Here is a 21944-nt window from a genome sequence, read left to right as displayed (position 1 = left end):
GCCGAACTCTGACTCTTTGACTGTCACCCCCATGTGCCGAACTCTGACTCTTTGACTTTGACAGTTTGACCACGCAAAATGCTAAATTTTAACACCTTAACCAACCCAACTAACCATCCAACTTATATATTGTGCTATCTTTATAATATATATTAGTTTTTTTTTCCGTAATCTGAAAAGTAAAAAAATTAAGGTAAATGTCTAATCCCCAACTAATTTTTTACCTACACTCCAATAAAAAAAAAAAAAACTTTTTTTAACCTACACTTCTTATTTCAATACATATAAAACTACAAAGGTGAGATATCATTTAATAACTATTATTCACAATACACTGAAGACTCTACACAGAGAGACGATAATGATAATGAAAATTTTGTACCTCATAGGTCTTCTACGTGGTTTTAAAGTACTCATGTAATTCTATGTGAAATGTATCATATGTATATAAGACGTGATGGCCTAGTCTCCATTTGGGTTTCCAGCCATCAAATAAACAAACAAAAAAATATTTAAAGTAAACTTTTAAGAATTATTAACGGTTCAGCACTAACATTTTCAACTTAACTTACTGCAACTCCCTATAGATCAATGTTTATTCAAGGTTTTCATTTCAAATATAGTACATAATATAGAAAACAAACATCTCTTAAAGTTTGGTTTAAAATTTCCTTGTTTTTCTTTAAATTTCCGTCAATTTTCTCATTTTTTTTACCGCAATCGATATTTTCCCGAAATTTTCGTATTTTAGAGGTCGAAATTTTCTTGCTTAGATGTAAAGTAGCAGCACTTTCGACCAAAAGTAGAAAAGGAAGTTCTTCTAACTCTTGACGTTAAAAACAGCGGTAGGTTAACCAGGGTTAGTGAACGTTACCCCGGGAGAACGACGTCGTATTCATCTGTCTTTATCTCCGCCGTGAAAATAATAACAAACACTGTAGCCAATTTCTAGTAAACCCTCTAAAACCCTAGCCCGCTCGCCCAGTCCCCCCCAAACCCAACTCTCCCAGAAATCAAAGCCTCAATTGCAGAAATCAAAAGAATTTCAATCCCAATATGCAGCACGACGAGGTCATATGGCAGGTCATCCGCCACAACCACTGCAGCTTCATGTCCAAGTACGGCGTCGTTTTACTTCAATTCACTTCACACCTTTTCAATTTGGATTTCTAATCAGGTCTTGTTCTTTTCGGCTTTTCCAGAATTGAAACCGGAATATTCTGCAGAAACCCATATAACGTTACCGGGGTTTGTAACCGGAGCTCTTGCCCTCTCGCCAACAGTCGCTATGCCACCATTCGCGACCACGATGGTACTCACTTGTTTCTAACCATTCTCTAAGAAATTTCTCATCTTTCATGTTGGGATCGACTGCTTATGCATTTTTAGCTCGACCCTGTTTGCTTAATCTTTGTTTGCGCAGTCATTAGTTGTTGAATGATAGGTTGGAGATAGAGCTTAGAATTCTGATTTTTTTTTTTTTTTTTGTAAAGAACAGTCATTGGTAGAATGAGGAATTGGGCAGTTGTTTAGCAATTGGACAACCCTTTTAATTAAGTTGCTTAAAGATTCTACTTTTGTGCTGGTTTTAATGAACCTATTCATACAATGGAGTTTATCGTTTCATATGCTTGTGTTGATGAATCGAGATTAAGGGTGTTAACAGATTCGTGTGTTCTTCAGTCAAGGTAGGCTGCGAGAGTACTCAATGGAACACTCTCCTAGGTTCTTATTAATGTCATTTGCTTATGTATGCTACTGTTCATTAGTCTTTTATCTTTATATGAACGCAATATAAATAGCTTATAAACCAAACAAATTGTGGGAACATATACTTTCATATGGTTGTGTTCATATCAAGTTAACAGCGAATTTATTCATACACTACAAGCAATTTTATGTGCTTTTATTGGTGTCCTGCAGGGGTCTTCTATCTTTATATGAAAACTATAGAAAGAGCTCATATGCCAAACAAATTGTGGGAAAGAGTTAAGCTGCCAAGGAATTATGAGAAAGCACTCGAAATCATTGACAAATATCTGGTATTGAAAATCTTGACCCTCATTTCGTGTTATTTATCTAGAGCTATAGATTCTTGAAACTGTTAATCACCATGGCCTTTCTGAATGGACAGATGTATTGGCCTAAGTTTCTTGTACATAAAACAAAGCAACGGCTCACTAAAATGACTCAGATGCGGATACGCATGAGGAAACTTGCTTTGAAAACAAGGTATACATCATCTGATTTCCTTACCTCACCTTCTAATAATAATTGTTGCTTTAAACAAAAAAAAATTTGCTAGAAGAATGGCATCAGAGTTCGCAGCACTAGTTTTTTCACTTCTATATTGTTGACATTAGATATATTCACTCATTGGATGTTGCACATTCTTTTCTGTTGTTGAACAGGGAGAAAATAATGACAACACCGAGGAAGGAAATAAAGAGAGAAGCTAGAAGAGAGGAGAAGGCAGAAAAGGCTGCAGTCTTGGATAAGGTCATTACTTATGCGGCTGCCACACATCATAAATGTACTAAATGTATATCTATTTCTACCAGCTCTCATAACTTCCTATTCTTCTGCAGAGCATTGAGAAAGAACTATTAGAACGCCTTAGGAACAACGTTTATGGAGAGATATATAATTACCCTTTTGAAAAATACCAAGAGGTCCTTGAAGAGGAAGGTCAGAATACTGAAATAGAAGAAGAAGAAGAAGAAGAAGAAGAAGACTACGAGGTATTACTATCAGTCATATTATTGCCTTACTTTAGGATGAGCAAATAACTCCCTTCTTGTATGTAGATGGGATTCGTTTGATTGCAGGCTTAACTTGATGATTTAGATTTGTACTTTATGGTCATTTAACTACTCTTGTTTGTGGATTAATCAGGAAGGTGAGATAGAATATGTTGCTGATGATCAGTTTGAAGAGGAGGAGGAGGATATTGAAGATATGGGTGGTCTAGCACTGAATCATTCACATGCAGATGATGATAATGGTAGAGCTAAATTCTATACATTAACAAATATTGTAGAAAGTGGATGTCTTTGTAGTCGGTACTCCATATTTTATTTGTATCACCCCACTGTTCATACCATTGTGAAAGTCTGGTGATAATCGAGTTATGAGGATCTTTTCCTTTTCCTGTATAAACAATTACGGCAAAAATGGATGTCTGTGTCTGTACTAAATGGACTGAATACATCTTAATGGTGCAGTTGGAATGGATGAAGAGCCAGAAGTAGATACTGGCAAGAGAGGGAGGAAGTCTCGAAAGTTTGAGAAAGATGGAGTTGTCACCAAATCGAAGAAACCCAGGGTACATGTTGAGGTAATGGCCAGTTGTTCTTAGATTCTTCTAGCCTGCTACCTTGTCAATATTAACTTACTCTAGATTGATCAATCTAACAAGAAATGTGACAGTGAATGGTTATGAGGAATTAAATGCCATTATTTTGAAGGGTGTAATAATACTGGAGTTCTTGAGGGAGTACTATAGTTGGTTACAGCATGGACATCTCACATTCTTGAGTTAAAATGTTGATATATTGCTTTGATTTGAAACTAGTGGCACTGTCACTATAAGACTGCTAAACAAGGTCATCATTTGGTAATGTATTGGATCATATTTTATGTTGAAACTAAGTCAAATCCTCTATCATTACCCTTTTTATAGCAATTGATTAGTACAGTAGTCTTTATATACAGATAAATGACGTGTTATAAAATAAACTTGAGAATTGACACAAAATATCTCTGCTCTGCCGTATACGGTATATCTTATATCTAATATGAATCTCTTCATTATTGATCAGGTGGAGTATGAAGATGGTCGTGATAGACAAAAGGCAGTTCACTAAAAGCTTTTGCTTGTTCTGAAGGCAGTTCACCAAAAGCTTTTGCTTGTACTGTTTGTTTGATCTGAAAGAGATGGTCAGAATTGTTTCTTCTTGTGAGGTTGGTTGTTGCTTTTCAAAAGCTTCTCAGTCGAAAGAAGGAACTTGCTGTGGTGATGTTGGGAATAGACCCAAGGTTTTGATAGTTTAAATTATGTTTACAGGAAAAAACAATTGTTATTTGTATTTCGAGAAAACCAATGTTACCCACCAAGCTAATTTGTCGGGTGTTGACTTGTGAGAAGGAGCCTACTCTCTACATTTTCTTGTGAGGCAGAGCTAGTTGGATTTAGTTGGCCATCACATGTTGTGAGTCATTGGTTTTCTGAGTTGTAAGCGGGTTCTCTCTTTATAACCATGCAATACAATCTTTTGTTTCTTACTATTAAGGATTTTCAGGCGTTTGGTTTTCTTTTATGCATTATTTCCTTTGGTTCATGTGGACTTGATCTCTTCTACTGTTCTACATTTAGTTCACGATACCATTTTGATGTGTTAACCTCTTTGTTTTCTTCTAATTTACTTCTTTGTAAGCGCGTTCTCTCTTTATACAATGCAGTAACCTTGTTTGTCGTGGTAAATTATAAGAACCACATGGTTGTTACACGGCTTGCTGGATAAACCATTTTTCTTTAAGTTAGATTGTGCCAACTACAACAGAGATAGCACAACTACCCTAGCAGGTCAACTATGAACGTGTGTGTTACTGTCACGTATTGCCTTAAATTTGGAGACTCGAACTCACCAATTCTCAAGTATGGCATCCTACCAGATGGCCAATGACATCAACTCTCTTTCCCTTTCCCCAAATTTCATTCTCCCAGAGAATCACAGGCCACACCTCACTCAGGTTTCAACTTTGGATTCAATACCTATCATCGACTTGAATGACACTGACACCATCAATTTGGTTCAGAAGATATCACAAGCTTCTGAGGTCTATGGCTTTTTCCAGATCATCAACCATGGAGTACCTGAGGAGTTATGCAATAGAATGATGACTGCTTATACCCAATTCTTCAAACTTCCTGCTGAAGAAAAGGCACAGTACTTCACTACAGATCACACCAAACAGGTTAAGCTTTTCAACTATTTCCTCAAGATTCAAGGTCAAGAAAAGGTCACCATGTGGAGCGAAACCTTTTCCCATTTTTGGCATCCCACCAATCTGTTACCTGAAAATCCTCCCCAATACCGGTATACTTTCGATCATAGGCTCATTGCTTCAGCTTCTTGATCTATTCTTATTCTTGTTCATTTTCCTTGGTCTGTTGCCTTGTTGGATAGTGAGGTTTTTATTGAATATGCAAAAGAGATTGGTACATTGATGAATAGGCTATTGGAATTGCTCTCCCACGGACTTGGCCTGGAGAAAGATTGCTTGCATAAGAAGCTGGGTGAGAATCCCACTCTAAAAGCTCAAGCAAACTACTACCCACCATGTCCTGACCCTGAGCTCACACTCGGACTGGCTGTTCATACTGATCTCAATGCACTCACTGTGCTTAGGCAAACAGAGGGAGTGAAGGGCCTTCAAGTCATCAAAGATGGGAAATGGGTTGGTGTTGATCCCCTCTCCAATGCATTTGTTATCAACCTTGGTGATCAAATTCAGGTTAGCTTATTTCTTTTACACAACTCAGTACCAAATATGGTAGTGTTTCTTTGTAGTGTTCTCTTAGATGGGAATGTGACAAACCTAACGGTTAAGAAGCTTAATCATGTTGATTGATTATTAGGTTCTAAGCAATGGAAGGTATAAGAGTGTGCACCATAGGGCAGTAACCAATAAAACTCGGCCAAGGTTATCAATAGCAATGTTCTATGGACCCAACAAGGACACACAGATTGGTCCAATTGAGGAATTGATAGATGAGGAACACCCTCCATTGTATAGAAGCTATCACTATGCAGAGTTTCTTGAAGAATTCTTCAGGCAAGAAGGTACAAGAAGGCTGGTGAAGGAAGTCTTTGAGTTGCACCACAATTAAAAATTTCCATGTATCAGGATCTGGTTATATGTATTACATAAATATAACAGCACAAAGTGATTTTGTTCACTACTTCCTTGTTTAAAATCATTGACTCTAAACCTCTGAGGCGCTTGGACATGGGATTTTCTGACATTTGTTTGCGGTTATAGATCAATTTGTGAATTTTTTTGTTACAATCGTCATGCATGACTGCAATGTACGTGGTACTTGTAAATCACGTTAATTCAAGTAAGCACAGAATATCCAATATTCATTATCAGTTGAGTTAAGATGGCAGCAACCAAAGTACCAGAGGTGGTGCTAGGCTCTTTCAATGGCCAATGTATGCCTGTGCTCGGCTTTGGCACAGCAGCTGACAACTTAGACCCGATTGCTTTGAAGACTGCGGTTCTTGAAGCCATAAAGCTGGGTTACAGGCACTTCGACACAGCCCCCATATACACCTCAGAGCAGACTCTAGGTGAAGCAGTGGCTGAAGCTATTAGCCTTGGCCTTGTTGCCTCTAGAGACCAAGTGTTTATCACTTCAAAGCTGTGGTGTAATGATGCTCATCCAGACTTGGTCATTCCTGCTCTAAAGAAATCACTTCAGTAAGTCTCAGACTTAGTAGCATTGGAAGTTCAGTAAATTTGTGGTGGAGCAATCAGTTTGTAACTATGTGCATGTTTGCAGTAATCTTCAAATGGAGTACCTTGATCTTTATCTCATTCACTGGCCCATAAGTGGTAAGCCAGGGAAGTTAGTGTACCCGCTAACCGAAGAGGACCTTGTGGCATTGGACTTGAAAGGAGTGTGGGCAGCCATGGAAGAATCACAGAGACTTGGCCTCACCAAGTCCATAGGAGTGAGCAATTTCTCTTCCAAAAAGACTGAAAATCTGCTCTCTTTTGCAACTATTCCTCCTCCTGTTAATCAAGTAATTATCTAGTCCATCTGCATACATATGAAGCAGCATTCACTCCCAACACCCAAAAATCTATAAATCCACGATCTCCTTAACTCACCAAAAAGAACCAGCTTTCAGCAAAACCAATCGAGATGGCAGCAACCCAAATCCCAGAAGTGATTCTTGAATCCTCCAATGGCCGCAGGACCATGCCTGTGCTTAGCTTCGGCACAGCAGCCAACAATTTAGAACCAGAGGTTTTGAAAGAAGCTGTTCTTGAGGCCATCAAGCTTGGTTACCACCACTTCGACACGGCTTACGAGTACGGCTCAGAGCAGAGCCTAGGAGTAGCCATAGCCAAAGCACTCGAACTCGGCCTTGTGGCTTCTCGGGACGAGCTCTTCATCACTTCCAAGCTTTGGCCTAATGATGCTCACCCTGACCTGGTTATTCCTGCTCTCAAGAAATCGCTTCAGAATCTTCAATTGGAGTACCTTGATCTGTATCTGATTCACTGGCCTATCAGTGCCACGCCTGGGAAGTTGAGTCACGTACTAGAGGAGAAGGATCAAATGCCGATGGACTTCAAGGGCGTTTGGGCAGACATGGAGGAAGCTCAGAGACTTGGCCTCACCAAATCCATTGGAATCAGCAATTTCTCTACCAAAAAGACGCAGAATTTGCTCTCCTTTGCTACTATTCCTCCTTCAGTCAATCAAGTGAGTTTGTCCCTTTTCCCGAGCAATTCTAATAGCCTTGGACTGAAAGTTTATCAACATTGATCAATTTTGTGCATGTATACTTGTATAGGTTGAGATGAGCCCATTTTGGCAACAGAAGAAGCTCAGAGACTTCTGCAAGGCCAATGGTATAGTTGTGACTGCCTTCTCCCCATTGGGTGCCATAGGAACCAGTTGGGGCACCAACCATGTTCTCGAAAGCAAAGTGCTTAATGAAATCGCCGAGGCTCATGGAAAGACTGTTCCTCAGGTTAATTGAATTTTTGTTGTAGAGCTTATTGGTACCCAACGAACTACCCATTAATTTCAAGTTTTTCTAACAGCATATAGAGCCTTTAACTTTGTTATGGTACTTGTTCTGGTTGCAGGTTTGTATTAGATGGGTTTATCAGGTAGGGGCAACTCTTGCAGTGAAGAGCTACAACAAGGAGAGATTGAAGCAGAATGTGCAGGTGTTTGACTGGGAACTATCAGAAGAGGACCTAGACAAGATCAATCAGATCCCACAGCACAGGATGATGCTTAGAGAAGAGTATGTTACCGCAAATGGACCTTACAAGTCCCTTGAAGAACTCTGGGATGGAGAACTTTAAGTACTCTGTGAGAATATGGTGTCGCTACAAGTATATTGTAATGTGGTGTCGCTACAAGAATAATGTCACTGGCCAGGCTTCTTTATTTAATGTGCTTTTGTGGTATGTGAAAATGTGAAATTGTGGATTGTGCTGTGCAACTACTCTTTCTTTCTGTTTTTCTAGTCTGTTTCTTTTGGGTTTAAATTGAGCAGAAAAATGATAAATGGACAAAAGTGATAGGATATAGTCTTAGTTCTTAGTTTTGCTGCCATGTTACTAGCTTAGCCCAATCGAACGAGTAAACTTTTAGAGCATTGTTCTATCACGAAGTGCGTAAACAAAAAAAATATGGTAGTAAAAGCTAAGTCATGAGTGCGGTTATGGGGGACTATTTATTGAGTGACAAGACGGATGGATATGGTACGTGTATTCCGATAAAAAGTTTGTCTAACGAAATAAAAAGAAATTATCACAAAAGAATTATTCTACTAGCAAGACTATCCTCCAAAAACATTCATCTTTTAATTATTTTTATCCTCTCAATTATGATGAAATATACATTAATGCATGTCCAATACTATTTCAATAGGGTTGATTTTATTAAGCATCAACTCATCATGAGACAAGACGACAACAATTGATGCTGACAAGATGGCAAACTCGGGGTTCTCAAGTGCTTCATTTACTTGGTATGATAATTCTTATACTGAGCTTCATGGGTTCTTGCAGGCGGATTATTTAAGTATTTCAAATTATCGGTTTTCATAATGGGAGGATTGTCTGGTTTTTATGGGTAGAATAAACAATGTCTTTTGGTTTGTTGTTGGAATGGTTTTGGCCTAGTCCCCCATTCCTCACTTCATGTAATTTCTTTTTATTATAAATAAAAAATCTGATAAGGGACGGGCGCGCAGTGGGTTCCTGGTTGTAGCGGTCCTCTTCGGAATAGAGTGGGTGCTCTGTCACCCAACAGATTGTTACAGAAGTGCTGGTATCACCTACTACTTGTCACTAATTTATACAAAAATAATAATAATAATAAATAAATAAATAAATAAAACTCATCATGAGACCAAACCCACAGTCTAATATAACTTGCATCATAAATACCGGGACAAACTGGATAACTTATCCAAGCCACAACTAAACTCATTAAAAATAAATGGTCGCTTACTGAACAACAAACTAGCCTAAGCAAAATAAAGATAATCTCACCCTTCTAAAATATATATGTACTATTCATCTAGCCTAACTTGCCAAACACACGATATTTGTGGTACAAACATCAACTATTTCGTTTTAGAAAAGCTTATAGAAATTTTCCTCACTTCAACAAGCTCGCGTCAAGAATCTCTTGTTCTTGTTAAGCAGCAGCTAACAATCTCAACAACATGTTGATCTTCCTGCTATTCATAAAGTCCAATATGACAAACGCACAAACCCAAATACGAGTTATAGAAGTAGAAACCCAATCCCCTTGCCAAGGCTTCACCGCACCATCACCATCATCAAGATCCTAGAAAAATCAATGTTGGATTATTGATGTAAATCATGTAATCAAACCTGTCAAGGTCCGACGCTCAAACACCACAATCGACCTCTGAACAAACCACAGAGGATTTTCGCCGTCATAAACCAAAACTTATATCCCCAAATTCAAAACAACAACCACTGTGTCAATTGAAAAGAAAGACGTCGAAACCAATATGATTTGTACTTCTCTATTATAAACTATTATGATATTATTTGTTTAAGAGTTCATGAGGGTCAATTGATGTTGGGAATGAAACTTGATAACCGAAACTATATAAAAGACTTAAAAGTAAAATTGTATTTGTAATAAACAAAATCAAGAAACACACCGTATTTTATCACTAAAAATTGAAAAGAAAACTACAAAGTACATCGAGTTTAAAGATGTCAGTTCTTGGAATTATTCTCTTGCTAAATTCTTGCACGATTTCTCTTCTAGGTCAAAGAATTCATGTACCAATAATTCAAGTTCCTTCTTGGCTTCACTAAATCACTAGGACTTGAAACAAGTTTAGGTTCCATCCAGTTCGTAAGCACACACTTGGACTTGGGCGAGTGGGTCACCTAGACTAGCTTAGAGTTTAAAATGTCGCATCGACCTTGAATTCGGTTCGAAATGTGATAGACGACTCTAGCTTGTGGGATCCGGATTTGCCGACCAGCAGCTTTGCTGGTCTCCATGACCAACCAATGCTGCTGGTTGGCAAATCCGGATCCCTAACTTGTGTCCACCGATCATGATTGGGGAGCTAAAAATCGTTCTTGTCACACAAATCACTAGATTGATCGTTCGAAAATCAAGACCCTGCAAAAATGCTTCTACCTAAGAGTCCGAGCCAAAGAATTTGGATAAAAGAAAACCTAGCTAGCCGAGAAGACAAACGTAGAAAATCTTAGCTGCCATAATTTTCTTTGAATTATGCAAGTTACCATGATTTTAATGTAAACTCACTTATCTTTGTACATATCATACTGAAAATTAAGTACTTACCTGATGGCTTAAATTGTTTTAGCATTATTTCCACGCTCTAATTTTCTATCTTAAATTATTTGGAACGCTTAATTATGTGTTCTTTATGATCTTCACTATGGTTTCTAATTATCACAAACAACCCAATCAGTAAGAAGGAAGAGCGGGTGGAGGATCCAACCTTCTTCTAACCAAAGTGAACAAAGTAACTGAGATTGACCACCGCTATTCACATTGTTAGGCTTCATACACAAACATACAGATCATCGTTGGCCTGCAAACTCTGTAAACCCTAGCTAGAATCGAAGAAGAAGAAGAGGGGACCAAAGAATGAGCATGGTACGAAACTACATAATCATAGAACTTGTAAAAACGAGCACCAGCTGCTAGCTCAATAAAGCACGACAATGTTCTGTATTAAGCTCATGGTTAACTGTAATCGATCACATAGCCTGGGTAAGCTAGCTCAACGAAGCTATAAGCCTCCATACACAGTCACCTACCCAGCTACCTCTCTCAAACATGTAATGCCATTCATTTTCTTCTCCATGAAAAGCAAAAAGCACAATGAAATAGATGCGGGTTGTGTTAAGTTTCTGTTGTCTAACTTGTCTCGCACGCCTCTGCTCTATTCTCAGTCGACGTATCCCAATCCATACCCGCACCATTAGATCAGTAATAACTCCTCCCTGCTTAATTTATATATAACTCGAACAGTTAATTGTAATTATTCTGGGAAATCCATTTGTTTCCTAGAGAAAATTTAAACTAATAGTTTTGAGGTAAAGTCAACTATTGCAGGAGCATGCAGGCGCAACAATAAGAGCAATAGGAATAGGGGGAATGATGAGTGCTACTGCTACTGCTGCTGCTTAGCCTCCTATAGTCTTTCTACATACTCAGACTTTTTTGAACAATTATACATACGCGGATTATATATCAGAGTTAAACACGTGGAGCATGATTGGAGGCTGTGTTGAGAGTATAAGGGAGGCAAAATCCATACAACTATTTTTTTTGGTTACAAAAACATACAACTATTTTTATTTTGTCATTATCAAAACCCAAAAAATTTCCTAAAACCATAACTATTTATTGACATTTTCTTTTAATTTTTTTGAATAAATTTTTGACATTTTCATAATTTCATAAATTTTAAAACTTCAAAAAAGATTAATAAATAGCTCGGGTGCTAGGAAAATTTGTCGAAAATTCATACACCTTCACGGCAGTGGGTTATGTCCATCTACGTAAAAATTTTGAGTTATTCATCCCCGCTTGACATGGCTACCCTTAAGACGATAAAATTATACATGAGGTTGACTGCGTCGATTGGGGTCCAAACATTATCGAAAGTATGTGATTTTTCTACCGTAGCCGTATTTCAACGTATCGATCACATCCTATGGTCGAGTTTTCAAAATTTTATTGTTAGATACAGTTGGTTCACACAAATGTACATTTTCATATAACATACTAAACAAGTTATACCACATTTGTAGACATGTTTCAATGACTAAAATTCACAAAATGAAAATTCGACCGTCTGATGTGATAATTACACTTAAATATGTCTATGAAGAAAAATTCACTTATTTTCGTTAACGTTTGGGTCTCGATCGACACGGCCAACCTTAAATCAATGTCATTTATTACACGTAAACGCTCTTACCTACCTCTCTGTGACTTATTTTGGTCGATTCTTCTGACCACACACTCTCACATAGATAAGATGCAGCAACTCATATAAAAATTTAGAAAAGTTTACCTCCCGAAGACAAGGCTATCCATAAAGAAGCATAAACATAAATATGGTGGAACGCGTTGATTGGGATCCAAACATTATTGAAAATATGTGATTTTTCTACCGTAGCAATATTTTAATGTATCCATCACATCCAAAGGCTGATTTTTCAAAATTTTATTTCTCAGATACAATCGGTTCACACAAATGTACACTTCCATATAACCCACTAAACATCTTTATAAACCAACTATATATAGAGGATAAAATTTTGAAAAATTGACCACATGATGTGATCGGTATAATGAAAGACAGTTATGGTGGAAAATTCAATCATTTTCGATAATATTTGGACCATGATCAAGACGGTCAACTTTTTTGACGCTTATGCTTCCCTATGGAGAACTATATCGTCGGGATTTAAATTTTCCTCAAATTTTATATGGGCTGCTGCATCTTATCTATGTGTGTCACGGCCCAATTTTTGAAAGATAATTTTTCAAAAATTTGGGCATGATATACCTTAAAATATTAAATCCCAAAACCTGTTTTCAACAAACTTCAAAGAACTAAAACTCAATGCGGAAATGTAAATATCACACAACTCAACACCGAGTTAAATATTACATTTCCTTGTTTACATAAACTTGAAAATCAAGAAAATAAACCACGCACACTCACATGAGTTTTAATAAAGTCTACCCCAAATATAAAAAAATACAATGTACAGCAAAACCCAACAAAAACCCTGCCACTAAGCCTCCGCCTCAACTTTGTTGATTCTCACCTGCAGGTCTAACTCTTATACCAAGAATTGGTGCACCGGGTTGTAAACAACAAACCCGGTAAGCTAAAAAGCCCGTATGAGTAATTCTAAAAAAAACACAAAACCTCCAACTACCAATTATATCACAAGAACAATTTATATCAATAATTAAATCCACAAATCCAACACTTTTTTAATTAACATGTACCCATGAGTCCCAGATATTAATAAATGCCCCTCATAACCTAGCCTACAACAACAAAATGTGTACGCCCATGGGTCCTAGATACCATACGGTATCTCCCATGACCTACACTGACAGACGGACTAGAGCTCTATTCCTAACTGCAACTAATCACCCAGCCAAAGGCTTGGAACCTGGTTTGACTGTCTAATATCAAACACAAAAATGATAAATAGCATCTTAACCGCAACCAATCTGACACGACCCACCCCAAATTTCACCCTGAAACCCAGAGTAAGTCGTGCAGGGACCAACTCCAAGGAAAATTTTACCGAAAAATCGGCATAACCTCTCTTGAAAATGGACAACCCTTCCTAATAATACCAGCAAACACTTCTGAAAATTTAAATCCAACCTTAAACTCCTGGAGCCTCCATGCTCCCCAAATCACAACACCACCCAAATTATTTACTAATCTAAACAAATCTCATATCCAACCATTTATAGGTTCAGAGCAACTCTAACAGGAAGAAAGAAAACATAATAAATTAACAAGCAGAAGCTATATGACTATGCCTCATCCCCATGTACGCCCGACCTCAACTATGCAATCCTGCAAACTGGGCATTTTTAAAACGAAGAGCCCAGGGGAAAACATTTGAAACACGTTAGAGTGAGTGGACAAAAACAAATTAACGAATAAAATATTTATGTTTCCCCAAATCAATTTCCAAGAAAAATCGAATGCATGCTGCAAGCGATAAAACTTTTATCTCATAAATGTCGAGCCTCTCAGGCTCTATAATATATGTATGTATTTACACACGTCCATACTCCCTATATAAATTCATGGGTCTATATAGGGCTACTATGCTCGCGTCCAACGCTCACGTCACGCCTTAATGCGGTGCTACACTACGCCATTAAGGTGGACAGACGGGTGTATAAATATGTGCCCATACCCTCTATATGAATTAAACACTCATATAGGGCTATTACGCTCACGTCCAACACTCACGTCACACCATAATGCGGCTATATGCTACGCCATTAAGGTGGACAGACACATATGGCTAGCTAGCATTTTATCTACATACTCTCTCTCATAAATACATATTTATATCCACCGAAAATCCCATTTTCGGTAACTCTCCAAGAGAAATAAGATTGTCAAAAATTAAAATGACGTCAAAATGCTCCATGACATTAATTGTTCATTCATGAACCATAGCATGCATATTATTTAAAACAAAAGTCCACTCACAACTCTAGGCATAAGCCCGACGAAATCCAAATCGCCTCTCCAGAGAGGTTTCCTCGAACCCTGGCACAAATATAAAATTAATTTCCCAACTAAAACTCCAATATTTAAACAAAATAGGCAAAATTAACCGAGAGCCATAACTACGCTCATCATTGCCTAACTTCGATATTCTTAAATCGAAACGATCCGAACTTAAATATCATACTCAGCAGCCGTAATTACAACCTCCCCAAAAATACGACTTAAATCCTACGGCCGGATTCTACATTAATTAACCGCAAAAAATACCACACTTCGGAGATTCATAAACCTATCCAAAACTCATCCAAAAATTCCATAACTCACTTCAACAAACTCCCCTTAATATTCTAAATTTAAAACCCTAAAAATCTTCCAAACAGTGGCGGCGCCGGCGCCGGCCGGAGGCCAATTCCGGCGACCTCCGATTCTTATGAAATTTTGACAACATCTTCCTCTCATCATGCTCTACAACTTTCCTAACTAGCACAAACCCAAAATCCAAGCCTAACTAGGTAAAACGAGCAAAAACATCTAAAACACCCTAGAACTTCCACCTCTAATTTCTCCTTACCTGAAGCGAACCGGAGTGAGCCCTTTTAGGGCAAGGTAGCTGGGTTGGAGACCTTCAAAACCGTACCAAGCTTGCCTGGATTGGTGGCCAGAGGAGGGAGTTCCGGCGAAGTGAAGCTTTGGACAGTCGGACCTTTCGGGTGACACCGCTCTCTCACGGCGGAGCTAGGGCTCCTCTCACCGGTCCAGGGAGGTTGCTGGGTTGGAGGTCGACCGAACGGGACCGGTGTGGCGGCGGTTGGTGGCCGGACGGCGACGGGAGGACGGCCGGAAAACCGGGCAGTGGGAGGAGCTCGGGGAGAGAGAAAACCGGGAAGAAAAAAAAAAAGAGAAGGGAGAAAATGGCTTTGGGCCTCCTCCCCCAAAACCGGTCCAACTTAATACCCATTTAAAACAAACCCAACTCCAAAAATAAAACACCCCGAAAAATAATACCCGAATAAAAATTACCTTTTACTAGCTAAAATTTACCATTTTTGCCGTCGTCATATTTTCTTCCTACGAATAATCCTCCGAGCATAACCGTCCCCGAAACCCCTCTAGGGACCAATTAAACTATAACTTCAATGACGGAGACGGTAAAATTCTTATTATAACCAAGCTAGTAAATAAGGTAAAAATTTACGGGTCGGGATGTGACACAATCACCCAAAATAAAGGCTTGAAACCCGGTTTGGCTATTTATCCAACAATCATAATATCACAACATTATTTTCAACAACACAATATCACATCATTATTCTCAACTACATAATATCACATCATAAATTATATCCTTCCACATGGATATATTTACATGAACAAATTATAGATATTCCACAAGAATAATCTATCAATAATCAATAAAATTATGATCACATAAATCTCAAAATAGCATTTAAAGAAACTTGTTTTATCTTACCTATGAGCCGTTGGCGATCAAACTCATATATATATATTTTTTAAAACAATTAAAAGCATAGTATTAAATCCAACATCATCATCATTATCATCATATGACCATAATAATATTAGGTTCGAAAGTGAACCTTGGTGAGATTTACTCGCCTAGATATCCTGCTGCGAAACCCCCAACCTAACGAAGGCAAGCCAATCATAAAATCATAAATCACCTAAAATCACACAATTAAAAACCTTAGAAACCAAAGTAGTAAAGGATAACACAATACCGTTAAACTAACCCTTAGCTTAAGGGAGGACAACTTCCCAAAGTCGTTGAACTTAACGACACAATAGAGCTGCCTCAACTCTTCAAAACCTAAACTCTAACCCAACCAAGCCAACACCAATAAACTTAAGTCCTAGCATGCCAACCTTGCTTAAAATCTAGCCATACTACCACTCAACAAGCTCACAGCAGCAAGGACTAGCTAACCACAGGAAACTAAGGCCGCCACTCAGCCGGACGCACCACCACAGGCGACGGTGAGTGGGCCCCACGCGCCACCCCAAACTCCCGATTTAGGAGAAACTCATAACAGCAAAGTTGAAGCTTGAAGCAAAGGGAACAACTTTCATACCTAAGGCTTCAACCAATTTTGGCCGGAACAGGCCGGAAACTGCCCCGAAAACAGTAACCCGAATCAAACCGCAACACCTGCAAATCCGGCCTCAAAACCTCAAAAACTTGTTTCAATCTATGCCTAGACACTACCAGGAGGAGGAGAGGATCAAAACTCACCTATGGTTGCCCCTCGTCGTCGCCGTATACGGCAGCTCCGACCGTGGCACTGCTGCCCTCTTTCCGACAACAAAGCTCTGATTTCGGCGTGCTACACCGAGCAACAGCTGCCCAGCCTTGGAGATGACGCTTGTGGGAGCCGAACGGGACCGGTGGCGGTCCAAACGGTGGCCGGACGGCGGAGCTAGCTCCGGCGGAAGTTTGGTCCTCGGGAGAGCTCAAGAGAGGAAGAGAGGGAAGGGAGAGGAGAGAAAAGAGAGTGAAGTGAGTGAGGAGAGTGAGAAGAGAGAGAGCTATTTAGTGTTAGGGTTTCCAAAAAAAAAACCCACACACATTTTCCTACTTAAACACTTTCCACACCCGAAACCTAACTTTCTCTCACAACTTCCGATTTACGCGTGCCGTGTGTCTACGAACTCGTATCGACAAGCTCTACAACTTTCATGAAGAAAGTTTTCGAAGATAACCCACGAAAAATAAAGTCAACTTTTGGCCTCTTAAAAGTCAAAGCATCTTAAATTAAACTCCCGAAACTTCAACTTCGTATAAACCAAGGAATTTTCATAAATAATCCTTCATTAATTATGGGAATAATACAAGGAAAATTGATTTGAAAAACTAGGATATTACAGAGAGAGAGAATCAGATATGAAATTAAGTGTTAGACTCAATGGCATGTTTCGTAATTTTGTTGTATAATTAGGTTTTTTCGTCTTCTCAGAGTGAAATTTGAAGTCAGGTCTGGGCTTGGGTTGTGTCTTTTATTGTATAAAAATGATTGAAAGTGGGTTTTTTGTGTTTGTAAATTTGTTATGTGCTACTATGTAATTTACTCTTAGCCAAATTTATAGCCTTTTGGCTTTAAAAAACACTCCCACCGTAAGCTAAATCCAAATGTAAAGTCAAATCTAATTCTTTTGTCATATATATGTAATGTTATATTTCTATGCATATTGTTTCTTTTATCATATATATAATATTAAAAATAATTTGAAACTACAAATATTGAGAAGGACATGGATCTTATTCCTTAGGAAATAAACAATAATTAAAAGATACAACCAACGAAAATTAAAAAAAATAGAACGACAAATTTATTTGAAAACAAAATATTTATTTGAAAATAAACATTTATCGATTACGATTTCAAACTTATGTTCTTCCATGTCGCTCCCAAATATGTTCAATCAAAGCATCCCGAAGTTCATGACGCTTTGCTAATATGAATCCGTTCCAAGGTGACACACAAGCTATGTTCAACTCTAGAAGCGTTGGTAATGCACTTCAAGTTTCAAGTCAATATGGATTAAGCGGTGAATACAGAGCAACGCCAAATTATGGAGGAATTGGGGACTATGGAGGAATGAGTCTTTATAAAGGACCTTTTGGATATGGAAAAGGTAAAGACTATGGAGGAAGCTGAGGTACCGGAACAAGCGATAGATATGGAGGAACCCCGTAACGAAAGCGGTGGAGTACTAAATTATTGTTGATGGTTATTATAATAAGAGGTTTTTTTATTGAAAAATAATGTGTGTTTAATAAGTCTAGCATTTTATGTTATTTATTTCATTATGTTGTAATTTAGTTAAATCTAGCATTTTGTGTTGTTTACGTTTTAATAAGTATGTAACCATTTTACATGAATAAGCTATGTACTTTTTTTAATTCAATAATTAATCAAGTATATGATTTTATCTAAATATATAGATATGAGACTTATATGAAAGGTCTCGTCGAGATCTTCGCAATAGTAAAAAAATTAAATAGAAATGAGTTTTTAATTATGTAGTTGTGAGAGATTAAAGATTTTTAGTTCAAATTTAAAAAGGATACAAACTGAAATAAGATAGTAGCTAGAAGGGCAGATATGGAAAAAAAATAAAACTGAGTAAAATATTATTTGGCTTCAGCTTAGGAAAATGAAAGGCCAAATTTGGCTTACCAAATAGCTTAGACTAAATTTTTTGTCTTGAGAATTAAAATTTGACTTATCGTGGGAGTAAACATAGACTAAATTTGACTTTTTAGTCTATGGTGAGAGATGGTACGAGGGATTGAGATCGTGGATGTATAGATTTCGGGTGTTGGGATAAAATACTGAAACTCGAACTCTTCTAGTTGGGAAGTAACGACTTGACCAAAAAAAAAAGTTGGGAAGTAACGTCATTGCTCATGTAAGCTAGTCTAGGTGACCCACCCGCCCAAGTCCAAGTGTGTGCTTACGAACTGGATGGAACCTAGACTTGTTTCAAGTCCCAGTGATTTAGTGAAGCCAAGAAGGAACTTGAATTATTGGTACATGAATTCTTTGACCTAGAAGAGGAATCGCACAAGAATTTAGCAAGAGAAAATAATTCCAAGCACTTACATCTTTAAAGTTGATATACTTTTCAGTTTTCTTTTCAATTTTTACCGATGAAATTCGTTAGTTACGATGTGTTTCTTGATTTTGTTTATTACAAATACAATTTTACTTTAAGTCTTTTATATAGTTTCGGTTATCAAGTTGCATTCCCAACATCAATTGACCCTCATGAACTCTTGAACGAATAATATCATAAGAGCATCTCCAACAGCTTCTCCATAATTTCTCTATTATAGGGAAGCAAAAGTCAATGTTCCAAGCAATTTTTTTTCTACAACTCCAACAGATTCTCTATTTTGGAGATTTCAAGATGATTCCCCAAATTCTTCTATAAAATTTGGAGAATGCTACAGATTTGGGGAATTTGGGTTTCTCTTTCATCACATTCCCCATTTTGGAGAAAGTTTTAGGAAATCTGTTGGAGCAAAACACCCAAAATCTTCTCCAAATTGGAGAATTTCAAGAATTTGAGGAAGTTGTTGGAGTTGCTCTAATAGTTCATAATAGAGATGTACAAATCATATTGGTTTCGACGTCTTTCTTTTTTGATTGACACGGCGGTTGTTATTTTGAATTTGGGGATATGAGTTTTGGTTTACGATGGCGAGAATCCTCTGTGGTTTGTTCATAGGTCGATTGTGGTGGGTTTTTTTTTTTTGAACAGGAGTCGATTGTGGTGTTTGAGCGTCGGACCTTGACAGGTTTGATTACATCAATAATCCAACATTGATTTTGCTAAGATCATGATGATGGTGCGGTGAAGCCTTGGCAAGGCGATTGGATTGAGTTTCTGCTTCTATAACTCAAATTTGGGCTTGTGCTCTTGTCATTAATAGCAGGAAGATCAACATGTTGTTGAGGTTGTTACTTGCTGCTTAACAAGAACAATAGATTCTTGACGCGAGCTTGTTGAAGTGAGGATAATTTCTATAAGCTTTCTCAAAACGATATAGTTGATGTTTGTACCACAATCGCGTGTTTGACAAGTTAGGGTAGATGAATAGTACATATATATTTTTTAGAAGGGTGAGATTATCTTATTTACTTAGCTTAGGCTAGTTTGTTGTTCAGTAAGCGTCCATTTATTTTTAATGAGTTTAGTTGTGACTTGGATAAGTTATGCGGTTTGTCCCAGTATTTATGGTGTAGTTTATATTAGACTGTGGCTTGGTCCGATGATGAGTTGATGCTTAATAAAATCAACCCTATTGAAATAGAATAGGACATGCATGAATTAATATTTTAGCAAATCACATATACATCATCCAAAAATATTTGAAACACAAATAAATCCACTTGTGTTGTTGTTAAATAAATAAAGACAATTTTTAACAAATAAGGACACATACTTCTCTGCATGTCATGTGTTATGAGGTAATTTTACCAAACTATCCCTACATAACTTTTACAAATCCTTTTTACATTCAAACCCTGGCATGTCTCGCTGAATCCTGAATGTAAGCTCTGCTACTGCTGTTACTGAAAGTAAGTGCATGCTACTGCTTTGTTGAAGCTAAGCTCTGTTACTGCTATTACAGGAAGTCTCTGCTACTGTCATTACTGAAGGTCATTGTTATTGCTCTGCTAAAGGTATGTTACTGCTAATTTTACAGAAAATCTCAGCTACTGCTGTTACTAAACGTCTAAGTTATTATTGATGTTACGAAAGTTCAACAACACGTAGTAGCAACACACATTAGCAACATGAATCAATAACACGCAGTAGCAACACACAACAACAACACACATGAATCAACAACACGTAGTAGCAGCAACATGAATCAACAACACGCAGTAGCAACACACAACAACAACAACACAGTAGTTGTACATAGTAACAACATGAATCAACAACACGCTGTAGCAACACACAACAACAACAACACATATGAATCAACAACACGTAGTAGCAGCAGCACATAGCATCAACAACAGCATGAATCAACAACACGCAGTAGCAACACACAACAACAACACAGTAGTTGTACATAGTAGCAACATGAATCAACATGTAGTAGCAACACACAACAACAACACAGTAGTTGTACACAGTAGCCGCATGAATCAACAACAAGTAGTAGCACGTAGTAGCAGCACATAGCAGCAACACGTAGGAGCAGCACATAGCAGCAACACGTAGGAGCAGCACATAGCAGCAGCACACAACAACAACACACAGTAGCAGCACGAAGAGCATGCAGTAGCAGCACATAGCAACAACAATACACAGTAGCAGCACGCAGTAGAAACACATAGCAGCAACAAGCAGTTGCAATACATAGCAGCAACAAGCAGTAGCAACACACAACAACAACACACGATAGCAGCATGAAGAGCACACAGAGCAACACATAGCAGCAACAAGCAGTAGCAGCACACAACAACAACACATAGAAGCAGCACATAGTAGCAGCACGAAGCAGGAGAACGAATTAGCTACAAAAGATCATTTTTTGCTGTCAAATTCAAAGCTATGATTTTTAATTCCAATGACTCTTTGAGTAAACCAAGTTGTGAGATCAAAGAAGAATTAAAGTTCGATTCGGTGAAGCTCCTTTCATTCTTCATCTCCTCCTCTCTTCCTCGCCTCCTTGCGATTTCAGTGCCGACAGATCTAGTGAAGAAGAAGAAGAAGAAGAACCAAATCAGATCTGGTCTGATTCATTGAAGCCTTGATCACTATTCATCCTTTCATTCTTCGGCTTCTCCTCCCTTCCTCGCCTCGCAATTTCGACGCCGGCAGATC

General features: G+C 38.0%; 4 protein-coding genes across 4 annotated transcripts; all 4 read left to right on the top strand.

Annotated features, from left to right (window-relative positions):
• The first annotated feature begins 937 nt into the window (after positions 1 to 937).
• LOC101301933 (protein MAK16 homolog B-like) lies at positions 938 to 4301 on the top strand. The gene is made up of 9 exons (XM_004309929.1): positions 938 to 1118; positions 1203 to 1312; positions 1924 to 2042; positions 2135 to 2232; positions 2412 to 2499; positions 2589 to 2741; positions 2896 to 3004; positions 3225 to 3337; positions 3822 to 4301. The coding sequence occupies exons 1-9, from the start codon at positions 1057 to 1059 to the stop codon at positions 3864 to 3866; spliced, it is 897 nt and encodes a 298-aa protein (XP_004309977.1). The 5' UTR covers positions 938 to 1056; the 3' UTR covers positions 3867 to 4301.
• Positions 4302 to 4659: 358 nt separating this feature from the next.
• Positions 4660 to 5893, top strand: LOC101307083 (flavonol synthase/flavanone 3-hydroxylase-like). Its single transcript, XM_004310105.1, has 3 exons — positions 4660 to 5099; positions 5190 to 5517; positions 5642 to 5893. The coding sequence occupies exons 1-3, from the start codon at positions 4660 to 4662 to the stop codon at positions 5891 to 5893; spliced, it is 1020 nt and encodes a 339-aa protein (XP_004310153.1).
• Positions 5894 to 6132: 239 nt separating this feature from the next.
• LOC101301640 (non-functional NADPH-dependent codeinone reductase 2-like) lies at positions 6133 to 7239 on the top strand. Its single transcript, XM_004309928.1, has 2 exons — positions 6133 to 6486; positions 6569 to 7239. The coding sequence occupies exons 1-2, from the start codon at positions 6167 to 6169 to the stop codon at positions 6822 to 6824; spliced, it is 576 nt and encodes a 191-aa protein (XP_004309976.1). The 5' UTR covers positions 6133 to 6166; the 3' UTR covers positions 6825 to 7239.
• Positions 6133 to 8224, top strand: LOC101301356 (non-functional NADPH-dependent codeinone reductase 2-like). Its single transcript, XM_004309927.1, has 3 exons — positions 6133 to 7501; positions 7593 to 7772; positions 7891 to 8224. The coding sequence occupies exons 1-3, from the start codon at positions 6935 to 6937 to the stop codon at positions 8113 to 8115; spliced, it is 972 nt and encodes a 323-aa protein (XP_004309975.1). The 5' UTR covers positions 6133 to 6934; the 3' UTR covers positions 8116 to 8224.
• Positions 8225 to 21944: the final 13720 nt, after the last annotated feature.

This window comes from Fragaria vesca, unplaced genomic scaffold (genome assembly GCF_000184155.1).
Source record: "Fragaria vesca subsp. vesca unplaced genomic scaffold, FraVesHawaii_1.0 scf0513160_u, whole genome shotgun sequence".
NCBI lineage: Eukaryota > Viridiplantae > Streptophyta > Magnoliopsida > Rosales > Rosaceae > Fragaria > Fragaria vesca.
The sequence above is the reverse complement of the archived record's forward strand: the minus strand, read 5'-3'. Positions and strand labels throughout refer to the sequence as shown.

What these genes read in the sequence shown, in the direction of transcription:
- LOC101301356 (XM_004309927.1), top strand. Translation starts at nt 6,935, where the DNA reads ATGGCAGCAACCCAAATCCCAGAAGTGATTCTTGAATCCTCCAATGGC. An exon ending in TTCCTCCTTCAGTCAATCAA is followed by an intron (nt 7,502 to 7,592) that starts GTGAGTTTGTCC and finishes ATACTTGTATAG; the next exon opens with GTTGAGATGAGCCCATTTTG. An exon ending in ATGGAAAGACTGTTCCTCAG is followed by an intron (nt 7,773 to 7,890) that starts GTTAATTGAATT and finishes TTCTGGTTGCAG; the next exon opens with GTTTGTATTAGATGGGTTTA.
- LOC101301640 (XM_004309928.1), top strand. Translation starts at nt 6,167, where the DNA reads ATGGCAGCAACCAAAGTACCAGAGGTGGTGCTAGGCTCTTTCAATGGC. An exon ending in GCTCTAAAGAAATCACTTCA is followed by an intron (nt 6,487 to 6,568) that starts GTAAGTCTCAGA and finishes GCATGTTTGCAG; the next exon opens with TAATCTTCAAATGGAGTACC.
- LOC101307083 (XM_004310105.1), top strand. Translation starts at nt 4,660, where the DNA reads ATGGCATCCTACCAGATGGCCAATGACATCAACTCTCTTTCCCTTTCC. An exon ending in GAAAATCCTCCCCAATACCG is followed by an intron (nt 5,100 to 5,189) that starts GTATACTTTCGA and finishes CTTGTTGGATAG; the next exon opens with TGAGGTTTTTATTGAATATG. An exon ending in ACCTTGGTGATCAAATTCAG is followed by an intron (nt 5,518 to 5,641) that starts GTTAGCTTATTT and finishes ATTGATTATTAG; the next exon opens with GTTCTAAGCAATGGAAGGTA.
- LOC101301933 (XM_004309929.1), top strand. Translation starts at nt 1,057, where the DNA reads ATGCAGCACGACGAGGTCATATGGCAGGTCATCCGCCACAACCACTGC. An exon ending in CACCATTCGCGACCACGATG is followed by an intron (nt 1,313 to 1,923) that starts GTACTCACTTGT and finishes GGTGTCCTGCAG; the next exon opens with GGGTCTTCTATCTTTATATG. An exon ending in AAATCATTGACAAATATCTG is followed by an intron (nt 2,043 to 2,134) that starts GTATTGAAAATC and finishes CTGAATGGACAG; the next exon opens with ATGTATTGGCCTAAGTTTCT.